This window comes from Hydractinia symbiolongicarpus, chromosome 13 (assembly GCF_029227915.1).
Source record: "Hydractinia symbiolongicarpus strain clone_291-10 chromosome 13, HSymV2.1, whole genome shotgun sequence".
Classification (NCBI taxonomy): domain Eukaryota; kingdom Metazoa; phylum Cnidaria; class Hydrozoa; order Anthoathecata; family Hydractiniidae; genus Hydractinia; species Hydractinia symbiolongicarpus.
In genome coordinates, this window is record NC_079887.1 from 9,980,436 (window position 1) to 9,998,152 (window position 17,717).

Below are 17,717 nucleotides of genomic sequence, written 5' to 3' on the forward strand. Positions count from 1 at the left end.
ATGTTTCCACTTGCTGACATTGGGATTTTGTGCTGCTTATCCAGATGTTTTTGGGTGTAAACCTGGAAGTGTAGTTGCAAATGCCCTTGACTGTGCAAGAGGTGGCCATTTCAAAAAAGTTCCCAAGAAATACCCTGAACATGCATGGTTTACCTACTATGATAAAACATGTGATTATGAAGCAATGATAATTGAATATGTGTACTGGGCCATGACTTCTATCCTAGGAGCTCAACAACATCGGAAAGAGGAAGTTGAAGATGAGTGGAGGCATTGCAGTCCAGAAGACGTGCAGAGGCATGATAGTGTGATATTTAATCTTTTAACTGATAAAAAGTATAAGTTTCCATCTAAGTTACCAATACCACTTAGTTGTATACCAATATATGATATTGCTTCACCTTGTTCCACTGATTCATCAGAAAGCGACTAACTTGGAACTTATGCTGACAACCCCATAACTTGGGATCTGCATGTCAGTTTGCAATCAAATTTTGTGAGTGAAATTATGGGGCCTGAACAAGCTTAGTAAGAAATTTTTATTGCAAACCAAGGTGCAGATTGCGAATTATTGGGTCATTGGAAAAAATTTAAGAGGTCTTGGACAAGCAAATGAGTGTGATTTTTGCAAAAAAATATGTTAATTAATTCACCTTTATAATATCTATGCAATGATAAAGTTTGAATGCACACCCCTTAACAGGTCTAAAATTACTGATGACAAAAAATGTCAATTTGCTATTAGTTAAATATCACATAATTTATGCAGAATAATTAAATCTGAAATTCTTTAAATGTGAATATCTTTGGAACAAAAAGAAATTTATAAAAAATTAAAAAAGACTTGTTAACCAACTTTTTAAGCTCTATAATATAAGTCCAAAATTATTTTATACCTTGGGTTCCCTTTAATATATTAAAAACAAGATTTTGTGTTTTGTCATATTTTTTATTTATTTTTTATATATTATGGTCAATCTTGTTTTTGTTTTTTATTGTCTCACTATGCTGAAAAAACTGATTTTTCGGCAATTTTTGGCAACTTTTTGTGCGATCTATGTAAAAATTTGAATATGTGTTAAATAACATTTATGTAGCTTTCAGAAACTTCAAACAGAATGTAGAAATTTGCGCTAAAACTAAAGTAATTAAATTTAAGCACATGGTGGCATTTTGAAAAAGTTATTAAGGGGAGGCAGAATCCACCTCCTCTTAATAACTTTTTAATAACTTTTAATAACTTTGGATTCAAAGTTGCAAGGTTCAAGCAAAGTAATCTTTTTTTTAATTCGCATATTAGTTTGATTTGATTCAGACAATTATTATTTTCCAACGTAATAGATATTTAGAAAATTATTTTTGTGCAATAAAGTTTATTATTTGGTAGGAATTTTTTCACAGTATATTTAAATTATATCAGTAAATTATTTGTTTTTTCTTGTGGAGTAAATTGACCTGGATGTATGTGGGTTTACCACTAGTTTCAAGAACAGCTAATTTTCCTAGAAATCCAAGTTCTAGAAAAAGCATTCTTTACGGGCAACTAGGCTGCTGACAAGTAAAAGCTGAGATTTGGGTTAAACATAATCAAGTCTGCTTAAAAAGTAAGCAATCAAGCTTTTTGCAAACACAGTTACATTTTAATAATAAGATAATATAAAGCTAAATGTTTTTTCAAATAAAAAGGGATTCGAATTTGCAGGTTGCAATTTTCAATGTGAATTAAAATGTTGTTTTTGCGAGTCATTCTACAAAGAAAATGTTAAAATTGTTAATCTCATTTTTGAATCGCCTGTTTCTATAATGACTGTCACAAGAACATTACCATGAACACGGGATCAATAACAAGTGGCGCCGTAGATTAGTGGTTATAGCTCTTGTACTCTGTGCGGGAGACCGCAGACTGCCAGGAGTTGTCTAGTGAAGTGCATGCCCCAATTGGGTATGTGTAGTTCAAAATGAGCATTAAATACTCTAGGACTCTCCATCTACGCCATGGCCTCTCTGGAAATAATAGACAGGGTATATCCCTTGATATTTGTGATGTTAGCCATGTAAAATATGCACATCTATCTATCTCTAGTCCTTCCAGATCACAGCTGTAAAGAGGTTTTTGCTCTACAGCCAGCAAACTTATTTCATATTTCTAATTCAAACCCGTAAACACTTTTAAATTGGTAGAGAAACTCAAGGGTGAGACTTTTAAATTTTTTTATTAAAAGTTTTTTTATTTAAAAACAAATGAAACTATCTTCATTTTGCTTTTTGATGATTATTTCGAATTTCAAAGGGTGATTTTTTTATCTAGACTTTCTTGAATAACATTAACAACATACAGCTGATGTGTAATCAAATATGGATTCTAAGAAATTGAAAATATACATATCAGATAAAGAATATGTTACAGTTTTGAATAAAATATTTCTCAGATTGGAAGAAGAACCACTTTTTAATTCTGGATTAAACTATAATGATCGTGCTAATATGAATCTTGATGATAAGCGTCAAGATGCAAATGAACAAACTGTATGGTTAGCAAAACAGCTGTTAGCAATGGATGCAAATGAACCCCCATTTGTAAAATCAGCTAGTGGACATGCTTTGAATTTTGTTGGTGCTAGGGGAATTAAAATTGGTATAAGTACAGGTGTAAGTGTCATTTGTAATACATTTATTGTTTGACATTAATATGTATAAATATAAATGCTAGACATTAGTGAAGAAACCACAACAAAAAAAAATAAGTTACAACAAAATTGTTAATAATACACAACAAATACACGACACACAACATAGCAAATCCAATATTGATTTGCTATGTTGTGTGTCGGTAGCAAAATTTTTTTTGTGTGCATGGACAGAATAATGTAAGTCACATATAGTTTGTAATAAGGTTGTTTTAACAATTATTTTATTCTAAATTTTAATGATATGTTGTATTTTCTTTTCCTTAAAAAGTTATTTGCCTCTACGATATCGTCATCAACCACTTATCCTGAAGGATTGGAAATTGCGAAAAAAACTCAAAGTTTGGAGGTTTGCATATTTTTTATATTATTACTTTTTTTATTTACTAGTTCAATGGCTGGAATAGAACACTTGGCACAAGAACAGAAAAAAGATCAGTGATTTGAATTTTGACATGGCAAATTTTTTTGTGAATCTAGGTAGTGCCTCTAATATATTCCATAACTACTTTTAACAAACGGTTACAGAAATATTGAGATGTAAACTTTTTAAGACGTTATTAACCTGCCAGTTTTAAAATATATGGTACCCTGGTACCATATACAAAAAGTTGATTTTTAAGTAATTATTAGTATTGTTAGATAACTTTATTTCGTTATCAGAATCTTCAATGTTAAAATTTCGATCTAGAACTTATTAATTATTTGTTTTTAAGACAAATTTCATTGCTCTATGGTGTAAATAAAACTTATATTATTTTCTGCTTTTTAAACGAAGAAGGAAGCTTGCCAAAAAACAGGCCTCACCAGAAAGAAAAATGACTGCCAGGCAGTATGTTAGTGATGAAGAAAGTAGTTCTTCTACAGTATGACTTACACGCATTATACTCGCCCGTCATGATCAGAGGTCTGATCGGGGTGAAGCATTCCCTGTTGAGAATGAAATACGGATGTGCTATGATAAATATTTACCTATGTATACACACCATCTGGATAAACTATCTGAGTTCATCACTAACATATTGCTGCACGTAGTGTAGTGGGTTCGTCTGTGGCTCCCAGTTCTGAGGACCACAGATCGAATCCCACGCAATGCCAGGCAGTATGTTATTGATGAACAAAGTAGTTCTTCTACAATAAGAAAAATTATGTTGTGTGGTCGCTCACACGTGCCAAAACTAATTTCAGAATATTTTGTGTGCAATTCACATGTTTAAACTTGTCTAAGAAAGTGACTTTCTCAGGCTAAACTTCTTGTTTCTGATAGACGAAATAGTGTTCAAATAAAAATAACTAACATTATATCCTATTTTAAATAATCTTTTCTGAAGTCAACTGTTTTACTATTCAAAATATGTAAAGAAGCAGTTTTGTTCACTACCTGTCTGAAGCATTGTTAAATGAAAATCCATCAAGAAAGTTTCTGATCTTTTTATGAAATAATTTTAAGAACATAAAAGTACATTTAGGCCTGACTTCTGAATGGATTCTGTTAAAAAATAAATTAAACTCTTCTGCATAACTGTTTAAATTCTATTGTAATACTCATGTGAGTAATCTAAAAAGATTTTTTCATTTATAAACAATACATTATTTACGCTAATGGCTAGCATGACTAGGTTAATATAAAATATAATGTGTAATCTTGAAACCAAAACTAATACTAAGTTTTCAATTTTTTAATTTTTTTAATTATTATTTAGACATTAAAATTTAAAGTTTTTTTTCAACATGATGCGAACTCGAAGTCAGTTTCTAGAGATTAGTCAAAAAAATCAATATGGTAGATGTGACACACGTGTTGAAAAATGTTTTGGATTAATGGATAGGTTCAGTTTTATTTCTTAACAATGAATTGAAATATTTTTGAAACTACTAGCTAACATGTTTATCAGAAATATACTTGATTTATAGAACTAATTTTTAGTTTTTAGATATTTTATGGATGTTTTTAGTGTGTAAATTTTTGCACGCCAAAAAAATATGGCCTGGGGGGGGGTGTACGATGAGACACCATTCCTAGTGAGGCCTGAAAAACCAAAAAAAACTAAATACAAAAAGTTTATATAGATCGAAATTATAGAGAAGAAGTTTATTTGTTGTTATAAGATGAAAAACTCTTCTTGAACAAGAATTTTTTTTTTTTGATTGCTTTTATATGTTCTTATTATTTTTGATTGGTAAGATGAAAATGGATAATAAAATTTGTTTCTTTTTATGCATTTTAACTATGTAGTTTTCTACGTACATGAAAATAATTTAAGTTAACGGTAAGGGTTGTAAAGCCTTCTTAAATCATTCTCTAGCTTCATATTTTGCCTTTTTTGTAATTTCGGTAATTTTAAAAAGCTATCACTGACATAAAGAAAACAAAATTTGCACGTGCAACTAATGGCACGCCTAAACAAATCTGTGCGTATATGTTGGGGTGTGCACATGCGATCGCACGCCTCTCACGAAGTGGTCTGCATGTCTGGTTGGTTTTTCCAGCTGCCTGTTACACTGAAATGATACCAAATAAATATATACTTTCTAATAGTGTGAGTCCTCACGCTGTATTTTGTTCTAAAATAATGAGAAAATGACCCTGTCAATTTTAAAAATCACTGTATTCTGTTCTAAAATGACTTTAAAGTGACCCTGCAAAGCTAAAAAATCATGGTATTTCCTTTTAAAATGACGAGAAAATGACCCTGCGAAGCTTAAAATTGCCATCATCTGAAAATACAAAATACCCAATTGTATTATTTTAAAAATACACTTTCAAAATAACAGTGGTCAATTTTCCTAGAGGGTACTACATTTCATAAATATGAGACCTTGCTAACATATTTTTTTACTCAAGGAAAAAGATCCAAAAAATACTACAAGTATAGTTTGTCCTGATAAGAATCAAAGAGGTTGAGCGTTGATAAAAAGTAAATATTAACAAGTAATAATATCTATTATATATTGAAGTAATAAATTAATGATTTTCAGGTTTTCGGTTGTTTTGCTCTCACAGAGTTATCACATGGAAGCAACACGAAAGGGATGCGAACAACTGCAACATATGATCCCAAATCTCAGGTTTTTATTTGCTGTCATTTTTAATTTTAGCACTAAGTTAAGTCACCCCAACTGCCCCGCTGTAGTCATTATCTTGCTACATACAATATTTACTTTTAGGAGTTTGTATTGAACACACCAGATTTCGAAGCCATGAAATGTTGGGCAGGCAATCTTGGACAAGTAGCAACTCATGCTCTCACATATGCACAACTATACACTCCAGATGGTGTTTGCCATGGTCTTCATGGTTTTATTGTACAAGTTCGAAACAATGATAAACTTCCTATGCCTGGTGTTATTGTTGGGGATATGGGACACAAGTTAGGAATTAATGGATTAGATAATGGGTGAGCTTCATGTTATTTTTAAGCCATCAGATTTTTACTGTTATTGGGTGAATCTTTTTTGATTTTGTTACAGATATATGATTCTCAATAATGTAAGAATTCCTCGTTCACACTTGCTAAATAAACAAGGGGATGTTACTGTGGATGGCAGATACATATCTCAGTATGCCGATAAAAGTAAACGTTTTGGTGCTGTTCTTGGTACATTATCTGGTGGAAGAATATCAATATTAGGTGCAACTACTTGTGATCTTATTACAGCAATAACCATTGCCATAAGGTTTGAGAATTTATATTGTGACTCTATCTGGTATGGACTTCTTTATCGTATATCTTTATTTAATTATCTACAATTGTGGACAAAAATATTTAGACAAAGGCAGTTTTTTACTCATTAAACAGTCAATTTTCTGCAACCGGTAGGCTGCAAAGTCACTTTATTTGCACACACATAGGCCAGGCAGAAAGCGTTGAAAAGTAGCTAGTCACATTTTTGAGCATTCCTGCACACCGAAATAATTTACGTCGGGATCAGACCCGAAATTCGTGATTAATGGCCTTGCTGATGTCAGCAACAGTTTTAAGAAAGTCCCAAGTCCACTTTTAACATTGACAAGTGAACTTTCACAAGTGCAAGATGTGTGAATCTAATATAGAAATAGCCTACCCAATTACTTGTGGTGGCGAACTTCGAAATTAGGTGTCTTGTCCCAACATATTGTGACCACGAATGTAGTTGTGTTAGCCAGCAGTGGGGTCCAGTTTCGTTCTGGGTCTATGGAGGTCATAAAAAAACATTGTTTTAACAGTTTCATATTTGAAATTGATTTGTAGTTTTTATTGTTAAGTATAAAGTCCCTTTGTACAGAAATTTTATAAAACACTTTTTTTGATTTGTTCGTTCAGCCTTTGTAATTCAAGTACATAGACATTGCTGATCACCAGCAAATTTTTAATTATATATGCTCGTGTCAGCAATTATTTGCAGCGGTAAATCTAAACTTTATAATTAGAGACAACACTCAGCATTTGCTGAATAAATATATAACTTGTATCAGCAATTTTTGTTGTGCTAAAATCACACATAAGAAGTCCGTAGGAAATAGTTTGTAGAAAAAGAACCAAAATATAAAACAACGAAAAAAAGTAATTGCCTTTTCTAGAGTACAGTTCAGTTGCCTCCTACAGCAATACACAAACATTAAAAGCTCTTGAGTATTATTTTATAGTTTTTATTTATTATAAATATAATATCTTTCAGTCCTGTGAATCCGAAGGATTCAAAGTCGGCAAAGTTTTGTTAAGTTGAAAAATTACATCAACTAAATTTTGACAACATGAGTTACAAAACTGCAGTAAAAGTGCAATAATTGCGATGGCAGTTATTTGCCGACTCCTAAAATGCTGAATTATAAAGGCTGAGATCACACTTGGGAAGTTATAAGACATTTTTGATCTTGTATGCGAAAAATGCCTAAAACAAGTTGATATTTTAAAGTTGCCAAAAAGTGCATGTCTCAAATGTTAATCAACAAAGTAGGCCTTACAACGTCAATAACATTATTTTAACCTCAATAGCTTAAATTTAAATTGGTGTAACCATTATAATGCATCATAACTTTGAGGCCAAATAACTTGGAAACGAGGTGGTATATCAGTCATTGTTCACCACATTGGGTAATTAGGGACAATTTAGGACCAAATTGGGTAAGTTCCCCAAACCTGGATCCCCAAATCTGTTTTGAAATAAATGCGTTGAAGTTGTCATCAAAAACCTTATAAACCCCAATTTTTCTATAACCACTTTTAAAGTACACAATCCATTACACATCCACATTTTCGTGATCAGTTTCAAGATCTATACTATAAAGGCAATACATGTGTATAAAAAATTTTTAAAAATTATTTTGTTTCTTAACAGGTCCCTGCTGACATCATCGAAATTCAAGTGACAGTTTTTTTTTCCATTGGTCTCCTAAGTGGATTTTCTAAATCCTTATCAACTAGTTACGGAGAGTGTGAGGCAAAGTGGATGTGCTTATTTTCCTTTGATGTAGCCGGAAAATTTGTCTTTAATTTTAATTGAAAAATTCAGCATCGCGTACGTCAATAACGCTAATTTAATATCTTCATTTAAATTAATAAAATGTCATTGCAATGCACATATAACTTTAAGGCTTGGAAACAAGGTGGTGAAGCCCATAATTTTTACTGCATGGGTAACTAGGTACAACCTGGGACAAAATTTGGTAAGTTTACCAAACCTAGGTGCCTGTATCTGTTTCAGAAGGGGCAAGTTGATGTCATCGTCAAAATATCTTTAAACCTTATTATCTTCTCTATCGTTCATCAAAAGTGCATGGTCCTATACATTTTTTTAAACAGCGTTTAAAACTCCACACAGTAGATGCAATGTCTAGACAAATTTAAAAAAAAATCTTTTTTTGTACATTTGTGAGACTTTGCTGACGTCATCGAAATTCAAGTGACAGTTCTCTTTTCCATTGTTAACCAACCTAAGTGGATTTTTCTAAGGGTCTTATCGACTAGTTATAATAATTCACTACAAATAATTTTTGTTGTAAATAAAAAAATTATTGACAGTTAATGCGATTTCTGTTTTTGTTTCAATTTTAGGGATAAGGTAAAAAATAAAATGCACATTTCATAAATAAATTGAAGCATTACCCGGAACTCAAAACACTACATCGAGAACAAGCTTTATAAATATTGCTGTAAAATGTGTAAAAGCATCAATTGCTAACATAAGTAGTGAGTTTGCCGATGTGTTAAATTCATGTTTCCAGTGTTTTATTAAGTGCGTAAATTACACATCAAAACGGCAAATTTCTATATTAATTTTCTATATTAATTAATTAGGTATTCATTTCATCGAAAGCAATTTGGACCAATTGAAGGTGGCCTAGAAATTCCAGTAATTGAATATCAAATGCAGGTGGGAGATGTAATAAAATTGTTATAACATTAATTGTATTTCTCTTAAATTTAATACTATGTTTTACATTCAGATATCAAAAACAATTATGTTTTTTCTCAGTTACAATTTCAACTGCTTTTCTATGCAAGAAAAAGCTTTTTTCACACACGTCTTATCAAATTCTCACAAAACTACCAGCACTTTACATATTCCTATCTGCAAATTTTTGCGGACTAATTGCGCTGATATATTCACCATATAAATGCTGAAGCAATTGTAAAGTGTTAGATATTACTATTAAATTGACATTATATGTTTACTGACGTTATTAAATATCAGTTTTTTAACACAAATGGAAATTTTATTAATTCTCCAAAAAGTAGTTGGAACCTAAAGATTTTTGGTTAGAGTGTGCTTCATAAGCACTCCATAAAATTCTAATGTGGATTCGCTTTTTCATTAATTGGTTTTATTGTTAATACAGCTCTTTTCTTTTTGTTAAGATCTTCTTTATTAAATAAAGTTAAAATTGGAATAACTTTCAGAAAAATCAAATAACTTGCATGCTTTACAAACCTTTTGATCAGTTTTTATTTACCAAAACGTGTGAAATGAATAAATATCTATCATCTGTCCATTTTTTGCTGTTTCTCAAGAAGGAATTAGTAATTTATGTTGTCGAGCTTTGAAAACTTTATGATTCACTTTCTTCATCTTATATTCTAATGTGTGTTGTTTAGCAATGGCGATTGTTACCATATCTTGCTGCTGCATATGTTTGGCATTCGTTCTATTTTTGGTTTTCATCTATATTTCATAGTCACATTAACAGAGTTGACATCCCTTTACAAGAAGTTGTAAGTGCTACCATTTGAAACATAAAGCAACAAGAACATATTTTAAATGGTATGTTATTTTCGTTAATCTGTACAGGCTGCACAAAGCAAAGAGATTCATGTTTTATCTTGTGCTGGCAAAGCTGTTGCAACCTGGGTAACTAGAGATGCAATTCAAGAATCACGTGAGGCTTGTGGTGGCCATGGTTACTTGAGTGGTATATTTATAAACTCTTTTCTTGTTTGCTTGAGCATTACTTTCGTGTCTGAACAGTCCATTTTTATTATCATTAACTTTACTTGCTGTACTGTCGAATTTGCAGTCTTACTAATTCACGTTGGCACTCTGCAATTGCCCACATGAAGCTGAGTTGTTAATAAAATAACAGGTTGGTAAGTGAAATCTTTGCAAGAAAGGAAAAACATGCAGACATAGTAAAATAGCAAAATTCCCCGACAAATGACTAAAGTATTAGTGTGTGAAATTTTTAAAGGGAGCTTTTAATAAGGCCTTGACTAAAAAAGTTTAGGAATTGTGCTGAAAGATAATAGTATTAATCCATAAAATTGTGAAAAGGTTTTTTGACTGAGAAAATATAGATATATGGTCTAAAAATAACCATTATGCAAAAAAAAAATTCAAATTTTAAAACGGTAACTATCATCTTAAGTGAATGTTTTTTATGTTAATTTTATGTTAAAGCTGTCCATAATCGATTTTTTTTATTTTCTGTAAGTTAACCAACTCTAACATGCTAACTTAAAAATTAAACTATGAAAAAATTGAAAAATTAAGACTTTGCAATGTCCAACCCTTCCACTTAAGAATGGATGTGTTTTCTCACTTTCAATTATTTAGAATAACATGCTAACAAGAAAAAAACATTGAGTTGAGCAAGATGGGAAACAATGTTTTGTTTGTTTCTAAGTTGTCCAGAAAAAATTCTTTGCCAACTGACTTACCCAAATAGTTACCTTAAACAGGACTTTTTTTTTAAGTAAACAGACTGGGCCAACTGAGAGATACAAATGATCCTAGCTGTACGTTTGAAGGTGATAACAACTGTATTCTTATGCAAACAAGTAATTACTTAGTGGGTGTGTATAAACAGATAGAGAAAGGTATGAAGCTATGTTTTTTTTTTCTGGAATGAAACTCTAAATCGAATTTTACTCTCTCCATCTAGTAATCTAAGGGTAAAGTTGTGGTTTCAAAACACAAATGAGCAAATATAATGTAAGGCCACTCCTTCTGCTTCACGGTCAGCATGTTTAGTTTGCAAGAAATTATCATGCATTTGTGGCTTTTATAACTTGGAGCCTCTTCACTAGACTTTTATTGATAACAGTGCCAATAAGAACTGAGAAATTAATCTTGGTTGAATATTTAATCAATAAAGTGTGCATAGGTAAGCCTATCAATAAAAAAATAACACTAGCAATAAATTGCTCCCCCAAAGTTCAATAATTTAGACTGGGCGAGCAATCTGTATAAAAAGAGTAAGGTTTATAAACACATATTTTATTACAAAATCTTGATATATTTAAGTTGTTTTTTTTAATGCAAATAGTAAGAAAGATAACATTGATTTCCATGTGAGATGAATTGATATTGCTCAGCCACACAAAATTTTGTGGAATTGGAGGAAGCAATTCATGGCTTAGCTAGTCTCTTATTTCTTAGAATGGTACTTGACTAATTTTTTTAGTTTTTAGTTAAGGAATGTTTATACTTTTTTATGAACCAAGTTTATTTTATGTTAGGATTGTATGTGGAGTCACCATATGGAAGCATTGGTTTTTTGAATCAAATTTCTCAAACATTGAAAAAAAAATGTCAAGTAAAGAGTGCTAAAGATCTAAATGCAACAGGTAATAAACCACATACAAATATAGCATGCTTCATTGAAGATATTAGCTGCACCTGCAAGAGTAATTGAAATAAAGTGAATTAAATTTAACGGATTTCGCATTTGTTTGTAAAAAAAATCAAACAAAGTTCATTCCTTGTTAATTTATATATTTCAATGATAATGTCTGTAGAAATTTTATTATTCTTTAAGCAGAGTTTCATTTCATTATTGTCATACCAGTATGAACTTTAGGCTGCTCTAAACTTCATACAACTGTATTCTGAATTGTCAACAGTGTTGAAGTTACAACAAAAACAGTGACACAATACCATTCTTTAGGCTTTCCTGGGGCTGAAGCCTTAGACCTTTGACTAAAACCCAGGAAGTTGAAGTGTGTTGGTTTGAATCCCACTCTAAATTTAGTTGGCATTTTGGAAGTAGTATATGTTGATAGAAAAATGTTTATAATGCTCCTTTGGTAAATTGATTTTTAAAGCTACATAACAGTTTGTATTTTGAAAAAATTATTCAGTGATTGATGAGATGTTTCAATGGTTGGTATCATATTTGTTAAAAAAGAGTAGTGAGAAGGTTAAAAGTCAACTTGCCCATGAGAAGGTAAGGAATTAGCAATTTTTTGGCAGATAGGATTTTCGAGTTAAAGTAGAAATTATAAATAAATACGGATTTGATAAACAGAGATTTATTCTAAGAAAATATGTACAAACATTAATTTCTTATTGTGGCAAAATGTTTGTCCAGAAATTTTAATGATTTGTTTTAATGTATTTTTACTGCATCCAAATTTTTCTAGATGCAAAATTTCTTGTCATTTCCTAAATATAAAAGCTTGAAATGGCCAATGGCATCGTTACTTTTGCACATGGATAGGCCAGGTAGACAGTGTTTAGAATTTTTTAGTTCCATGCTGAAACAGCCTTGCATGAAAATGTCCATTTAAGGGTCGATAAAAAGGCCCCTAAATTCATGGAAAATGGTCATGCTGACATAATGAGCTAAGCAATAATTTGGATTCAACTAAATAACTTTTACAAGCTCAAACTGCATAAATCTGATCTAAAAATAGCCTATGTATATCTGTGACAAGTTTCTGTCTGATGCCAATATCTTTATAATAATACGCTAATTCTGTCTGTCTGTGACTTTTGCAAAGTGGATAAAATATCTTTGATAAAGTCTATAAAGCATCGCCTATAAATTTTTTCTGTAAATTAGCAAACTTTGACGTTAGAGCAATATTGACGTCAAAGGAAAGTATATTAAGATTAGTGAAGCCATTGCATTGCACTTTTAAATTTAAGGCTAAATAACTTGGAAACGGATAGAAATAACTGACGTCATCTCCTGCGTGGGTAACTAGGGACTACCTGGGACCAATTTGGGTAAGTTTCCCAAACCTGGGTCCCCGAATCCGTTTTGGAATGGACGGGTTGATGACGTCATCAAAAAACCTTTAAACCTTGACATCTCTGCAACCAAGTACATGACCCTATACATTTTCTTGATCAGCGTTTTAAGTGTTATACAAATTTCTAAAAAAAAATTTAGGGGTTTTGACAGGCCAATGCTGACATCAGCAAAATAAAGCCCTTATATTTCATTAATCGTTCATCAAAACCACACGATTATATACATTTTCTTGATCAGCAGTGTAAGCTCTACACAATGGAGGAAACATGAAAACAAGTTTCTCAATTTATTTATTGTGTTTTTTTACTGCTGACGTCAGCGAAAAGTCTAAAACAACCTATTTACCATTGTCCTTCTGCCTAAGTGGATTACTCCACGGGCCTTATTGACTAGTATTCTAATAACATTGTAGCTATAGCTACTTTTTGAAAAATAAATAATTTTTTAAACTGAACGATACACAGTTCTTTTTTGCTAAATATTTCTCTAATTCTTGTTCATATAGCCAATAATCAAATAAGATTTATTTCTATTGAATTCGTGCACTCTTTAGGAGGAAAAAACATCTATGGAACGCCAAATTCTGGCCTAGTTTGGTATTTTCAGTAACAGACAAACTTAGTCTATAAGACAAGAGATGATGAAAATGCCTATGTTCTATATTAACCAAACAATGTTAAATATTTCAAGAAATTATAAAATATTCAGATATTAATAGTAAAACTTTTATATGTATTTAGAATGTGTTTACAGCCACGAACAACTCACAAGTCTACTTCTGTAGATCTTTGGCTATTGCATATATTGAGGTATGTTTGTTGTCATAAGCATAAAAATAATTGTGATTGGTTAACATCCTGAGTGTAGAATCTCTTGTTATTGGCAGCACAGATTATTAAAAACCTTCCATAATGGAATGACTGAAAGTAATATATTGTTAGAAGTAATCTTAATAACACAAACAGATTAAAAACCTGATAGAGGGCAAACATCAAGACAAAGGCCAATATATATTGAGTAAGATGTTAAAAATGCCTCACTTATTCAATTAATTTTCACCTTTCTCTTCTTGTTGATTTCTGAAATTAACCAATAAAACCAAAGAAAATATAAATTAAATTAAATTCATATAAATTAAAACACTTCTCTACACACAAGTTATAACAGTTACTTCTTACGTCAGTCAAATCAAACTTTTTCAAAGGTATTTCAAAAGTAAATTTATTAAATTGATAATATTTTGCTTTTTATTATTATGCATTCTATGTATCATTCGAATATTTTTGTCTCAAAATTTTTCAGTTAATTTTCATGTCTGACTTAGCAAGCAACTACTTACCCAAAAATGTGTTTGATAGCTACCAAAAAATGTAAATTAAAAAGAATGGTGAAAAGTTTTTGGAAATGTTGGGGTATTAATATTTTTAGGCTAATGGCATAGTTTATTTTGTTTTGCCTACTTTAAGAATTTGTTACCTTTGTGCAATTTTTCTGCATATCATGAATCTGCAAACAGGAAAATGGACTCCTTGTTTCATTATTTTCTTTGGAGTTATAAATGATTCTTGCTGTTTTTTTTTTTAGAGATTTGCACTACAAACATTTGCCACTGAGAAAGTTTTTAACGAGAGATGTCCACCAGAATTTAAACAGTTATTAAATAACATCTACATGTTGTATGGTTTGTGGATAATTGAGAAAAATATTGGAACTTTCTTTCAAGGTATTTAACATAAGATTTTGGGTCAAAAAATAATCAGATGGTAAAATTTTTATGTGGCATATACAATTTACCATCTGAAGCAGACATTTTTGCTTTTTAGACAATGTCTTTTTTCTTGAATTTACTTTATATATTTACTTCTAGGAGGATATTTTGCAGACCCAAGACAAGCAGAATTTATAAAGGAGAGCATTCTGGCATACTGTTCATTGGTATGCAATTGCATACACATTTTTATAAGAACATAATAGGTTGACATTTGCCGAAATTCAGTCTTTCAAAAAGTCTGTAAGTGATACAAGATTTAGACCAGGGAATATCAAGAATATGGGTAGGCTAATTCTTAAAGACAAAACTAAAACTGCATTTCTTATTTTTTTCAGCATATTCAATTCCACGAATTGCTTTTTCGAAAATAAATTTTTTTAAATTTTCATTTTCCTGGGAATTTAATTTTCAGATGGATTTAAGCTTTTGTATATGATACAATTTTCAGTCACATACTTTTGGAATAAAAACGGAAAATGGTAAAGAAGTATTTAAAGTTTAGAGTCACTGAAACAATTTAAAGGTACATGGAACACCAAATCGCTATTTTTGTCATACTTTTGTGTTTTGTATCATTGGAAAGCTTATAATACTGATCTTACGTAAATATACTTGCTCAATTGTTATGAAAATTTGTGACTAATAATGTTTGTAACAATGTTAAGTATTGGTTTGTTTAAGCATATTTCCTTGCTTTTTGATATCTAAGCAGGAAAGAAATCTAAACACACTCATATGCTTAACATAAACATAAAAAAAACTAATTAATAAACATAGAAAAATAATAGGCCCTTAGAACCAAGTAAAAAGGAGATCACAGATACCAAAATATGAAAAAACTGTGTAAGATTAAGAATATACAGACTTGCTAAATCACTGTAAAACCACATGCAACAACTACCACCTTACAATATAAATATTATTGATACAACACAGAACTGACATTACTTGTCTTAATTTGTGAACAAAAATGTGTACAGTGTAAAAAATGTGTACAAGGGGTGAAAAGACTGTCAATAAAAATGAACTAGAAAGAATAAATAAGTCATTTAAAATAAATAATTATCAATAATTATCTCCACATAAAAGACACCTTAGTGCATATTATACCCTTTCATGAGTTGGCTAAACACACAGTACAACGAAACATTAAGAAAAGGTTGAAGCAGTGATTTAAAAATTACTGTATTTTATTCTCTTTACTCTTAGTTGAAAAAAGATGGCATGTTTCTTGTTGATGTTCTTGCACCTCCTGATTGGGTGTTGAATTCACCAATTGGACACAGCAATGGAAAGGTTCTCTTTTTTAAATGTCTGCCTGTCCATCCACCTGTTGTTTTTTTTGCCACAGAAAATTTTTACCACAGAATTTTGTTTCTGATTGTTTTAAGTTAAGTTTACATAAGTTCATTTCTTAAATTCTTTGGCTTTTTAAATTTTTCTTACCTTATTATAGTGAATGCACCCATTTGTTATGATTTATATTTTGTTTTTGGATTTTATTCAAGAAGATATTGTTGTCTTTTAAAAGAGAAAAAAAAAATATTAACAGACCTTTGTGAAAATGTTGAGGAGGATTTCCATTGTTATATATATATTATCAAGTCTTTGAATTCTCTTAATCTATCGATTTAAATGCTTTTGCGTGTAATGGGATTTTCTGCCATCTACAGAATGCTAATTGATGTTGCATACATTTTTTAACTATCAACCTAAGATGAGTTAAGTTCTCTCTAACCGCTTTTCATTTCTTTTAGCCGTTGAAAAATCTATATGAAGCTATGGTAACAACTGAGTCACAAAAACGTCCAAAATGGTGGAAGGAGCTGTTAAAACCTGTTGATGTTGGATCTAAATCTCATTTAATATCTAGCAAATTGTAGAATACAAAGTGATGCTAAGATCTAACGAAAAGTGTTGTTGTGTCAAAAGTTATTAATGTCAATAAATTAGTCTCAGTTAGACGTATTCCTTGTTAATATGAACAACATAAGTTCAGTGAAACGTGATGTACCTAGCTTTTACAAATTCGATGGAATCGGAGATAATTTGAGTGCTTTAAAGGGGCTACAAACCGGTTAAAATGCTCACATTCCGTATATCCCGCGCATATATTACAAATCCGTGAAACACGTTTTGTGCAATAAACGGACCAGCGCACTTTGCTTGCTGGTTCAATATTTTTTTTCTGAAAGTGTATTATAAAGAAATATTTCAACGAGACTCATTCTGGATGAAAACATGACCAAGGCTGGAGAAGATAAATTCTAGATATATCCATATGCTCAAGTCTGTAAATTACATACATGCCAGAAAATAGCCAGTTTGTTTTTCACCGCCATCAGCTCAACTTTCGTGTAAGTCACTAAATTTGAAAACCAACAGCTGTTCCGTAGCCCCTTTAAAGGAGTTCAATTTTTTTTCTGTCTGCCTATTTTTTAATCTACTGTTCTGCATTGAATGTAAAATTTGTAAATAATATTTTTGTGAATTAACATCATAACTAATACGGTTCCTTCTTTTTTGACGAATTTTCAACTTTCCTCTTTTTTTTATTCAAGCCTTATTTAAGATTTTACCTTGTTTAAGTTTAAGGTTTACTTTTGTGCGGTCTAGGGTATGTTTGTGCGGTCTTGAAGTTTGTTCAAAGTTTTTTTTGTATAATCATGCAGAGTGTTTATTTTTATTATGGTTTAAATTATTTTGTCAACTAGGTGATCAAAATCAAGCTTCCTACAGGGTTAAGATACCCTTATTTGTTGAAATAAGTTTCATCCAAGTTAGGACTTTGTATCCTTCTTAG

The 17,717-nt window shown here is 31.0% G+C and overlaps 1 protein-coding gene across 1 annotated transcript; it reads left to right on the forward strand.

Moving 5' to 3' along the window:
• Positions 1-1,523: 1,523 nt before the first annotated feature.
• Positions 1,524-17,445, forward strand: LOC130624169 (peroxisomal acyl-coenzyme A oxidase 3-like). Its single transcript, XM_057439733.1, has 16 exons — positions 1,524-2,649; positions 2,959-3,036; positions 5,667-5,756; positions 5,856-6,085; positions 6,159-6,365; positions 8,966-9,041; positions 9,764-9,880; positions 9,957-10,077; positions 10,859-10,981; positions 11,624-11,731; positions 12,245-12,330; positions 13,884-13,952; positions 14,728-14,866; positions 15,011-15,078; positions 16,124-16,210; positions 16,672-17,445. The coding sequence occupies exons 1-16, from the start codon at positions 2,356-2,358 to the stop codon at positions 16,795-16,797; spliced, it is 2,019 nt and encodes a 672-aa protein (XP_057295716.1). The 5' UTR covers positions 1,524-2,355; the 3' UTR covers positions 16,798-17,445.
• The last annotated feature ends 272 nt before the right edge of the window (positions 17,446-17,717 follow it).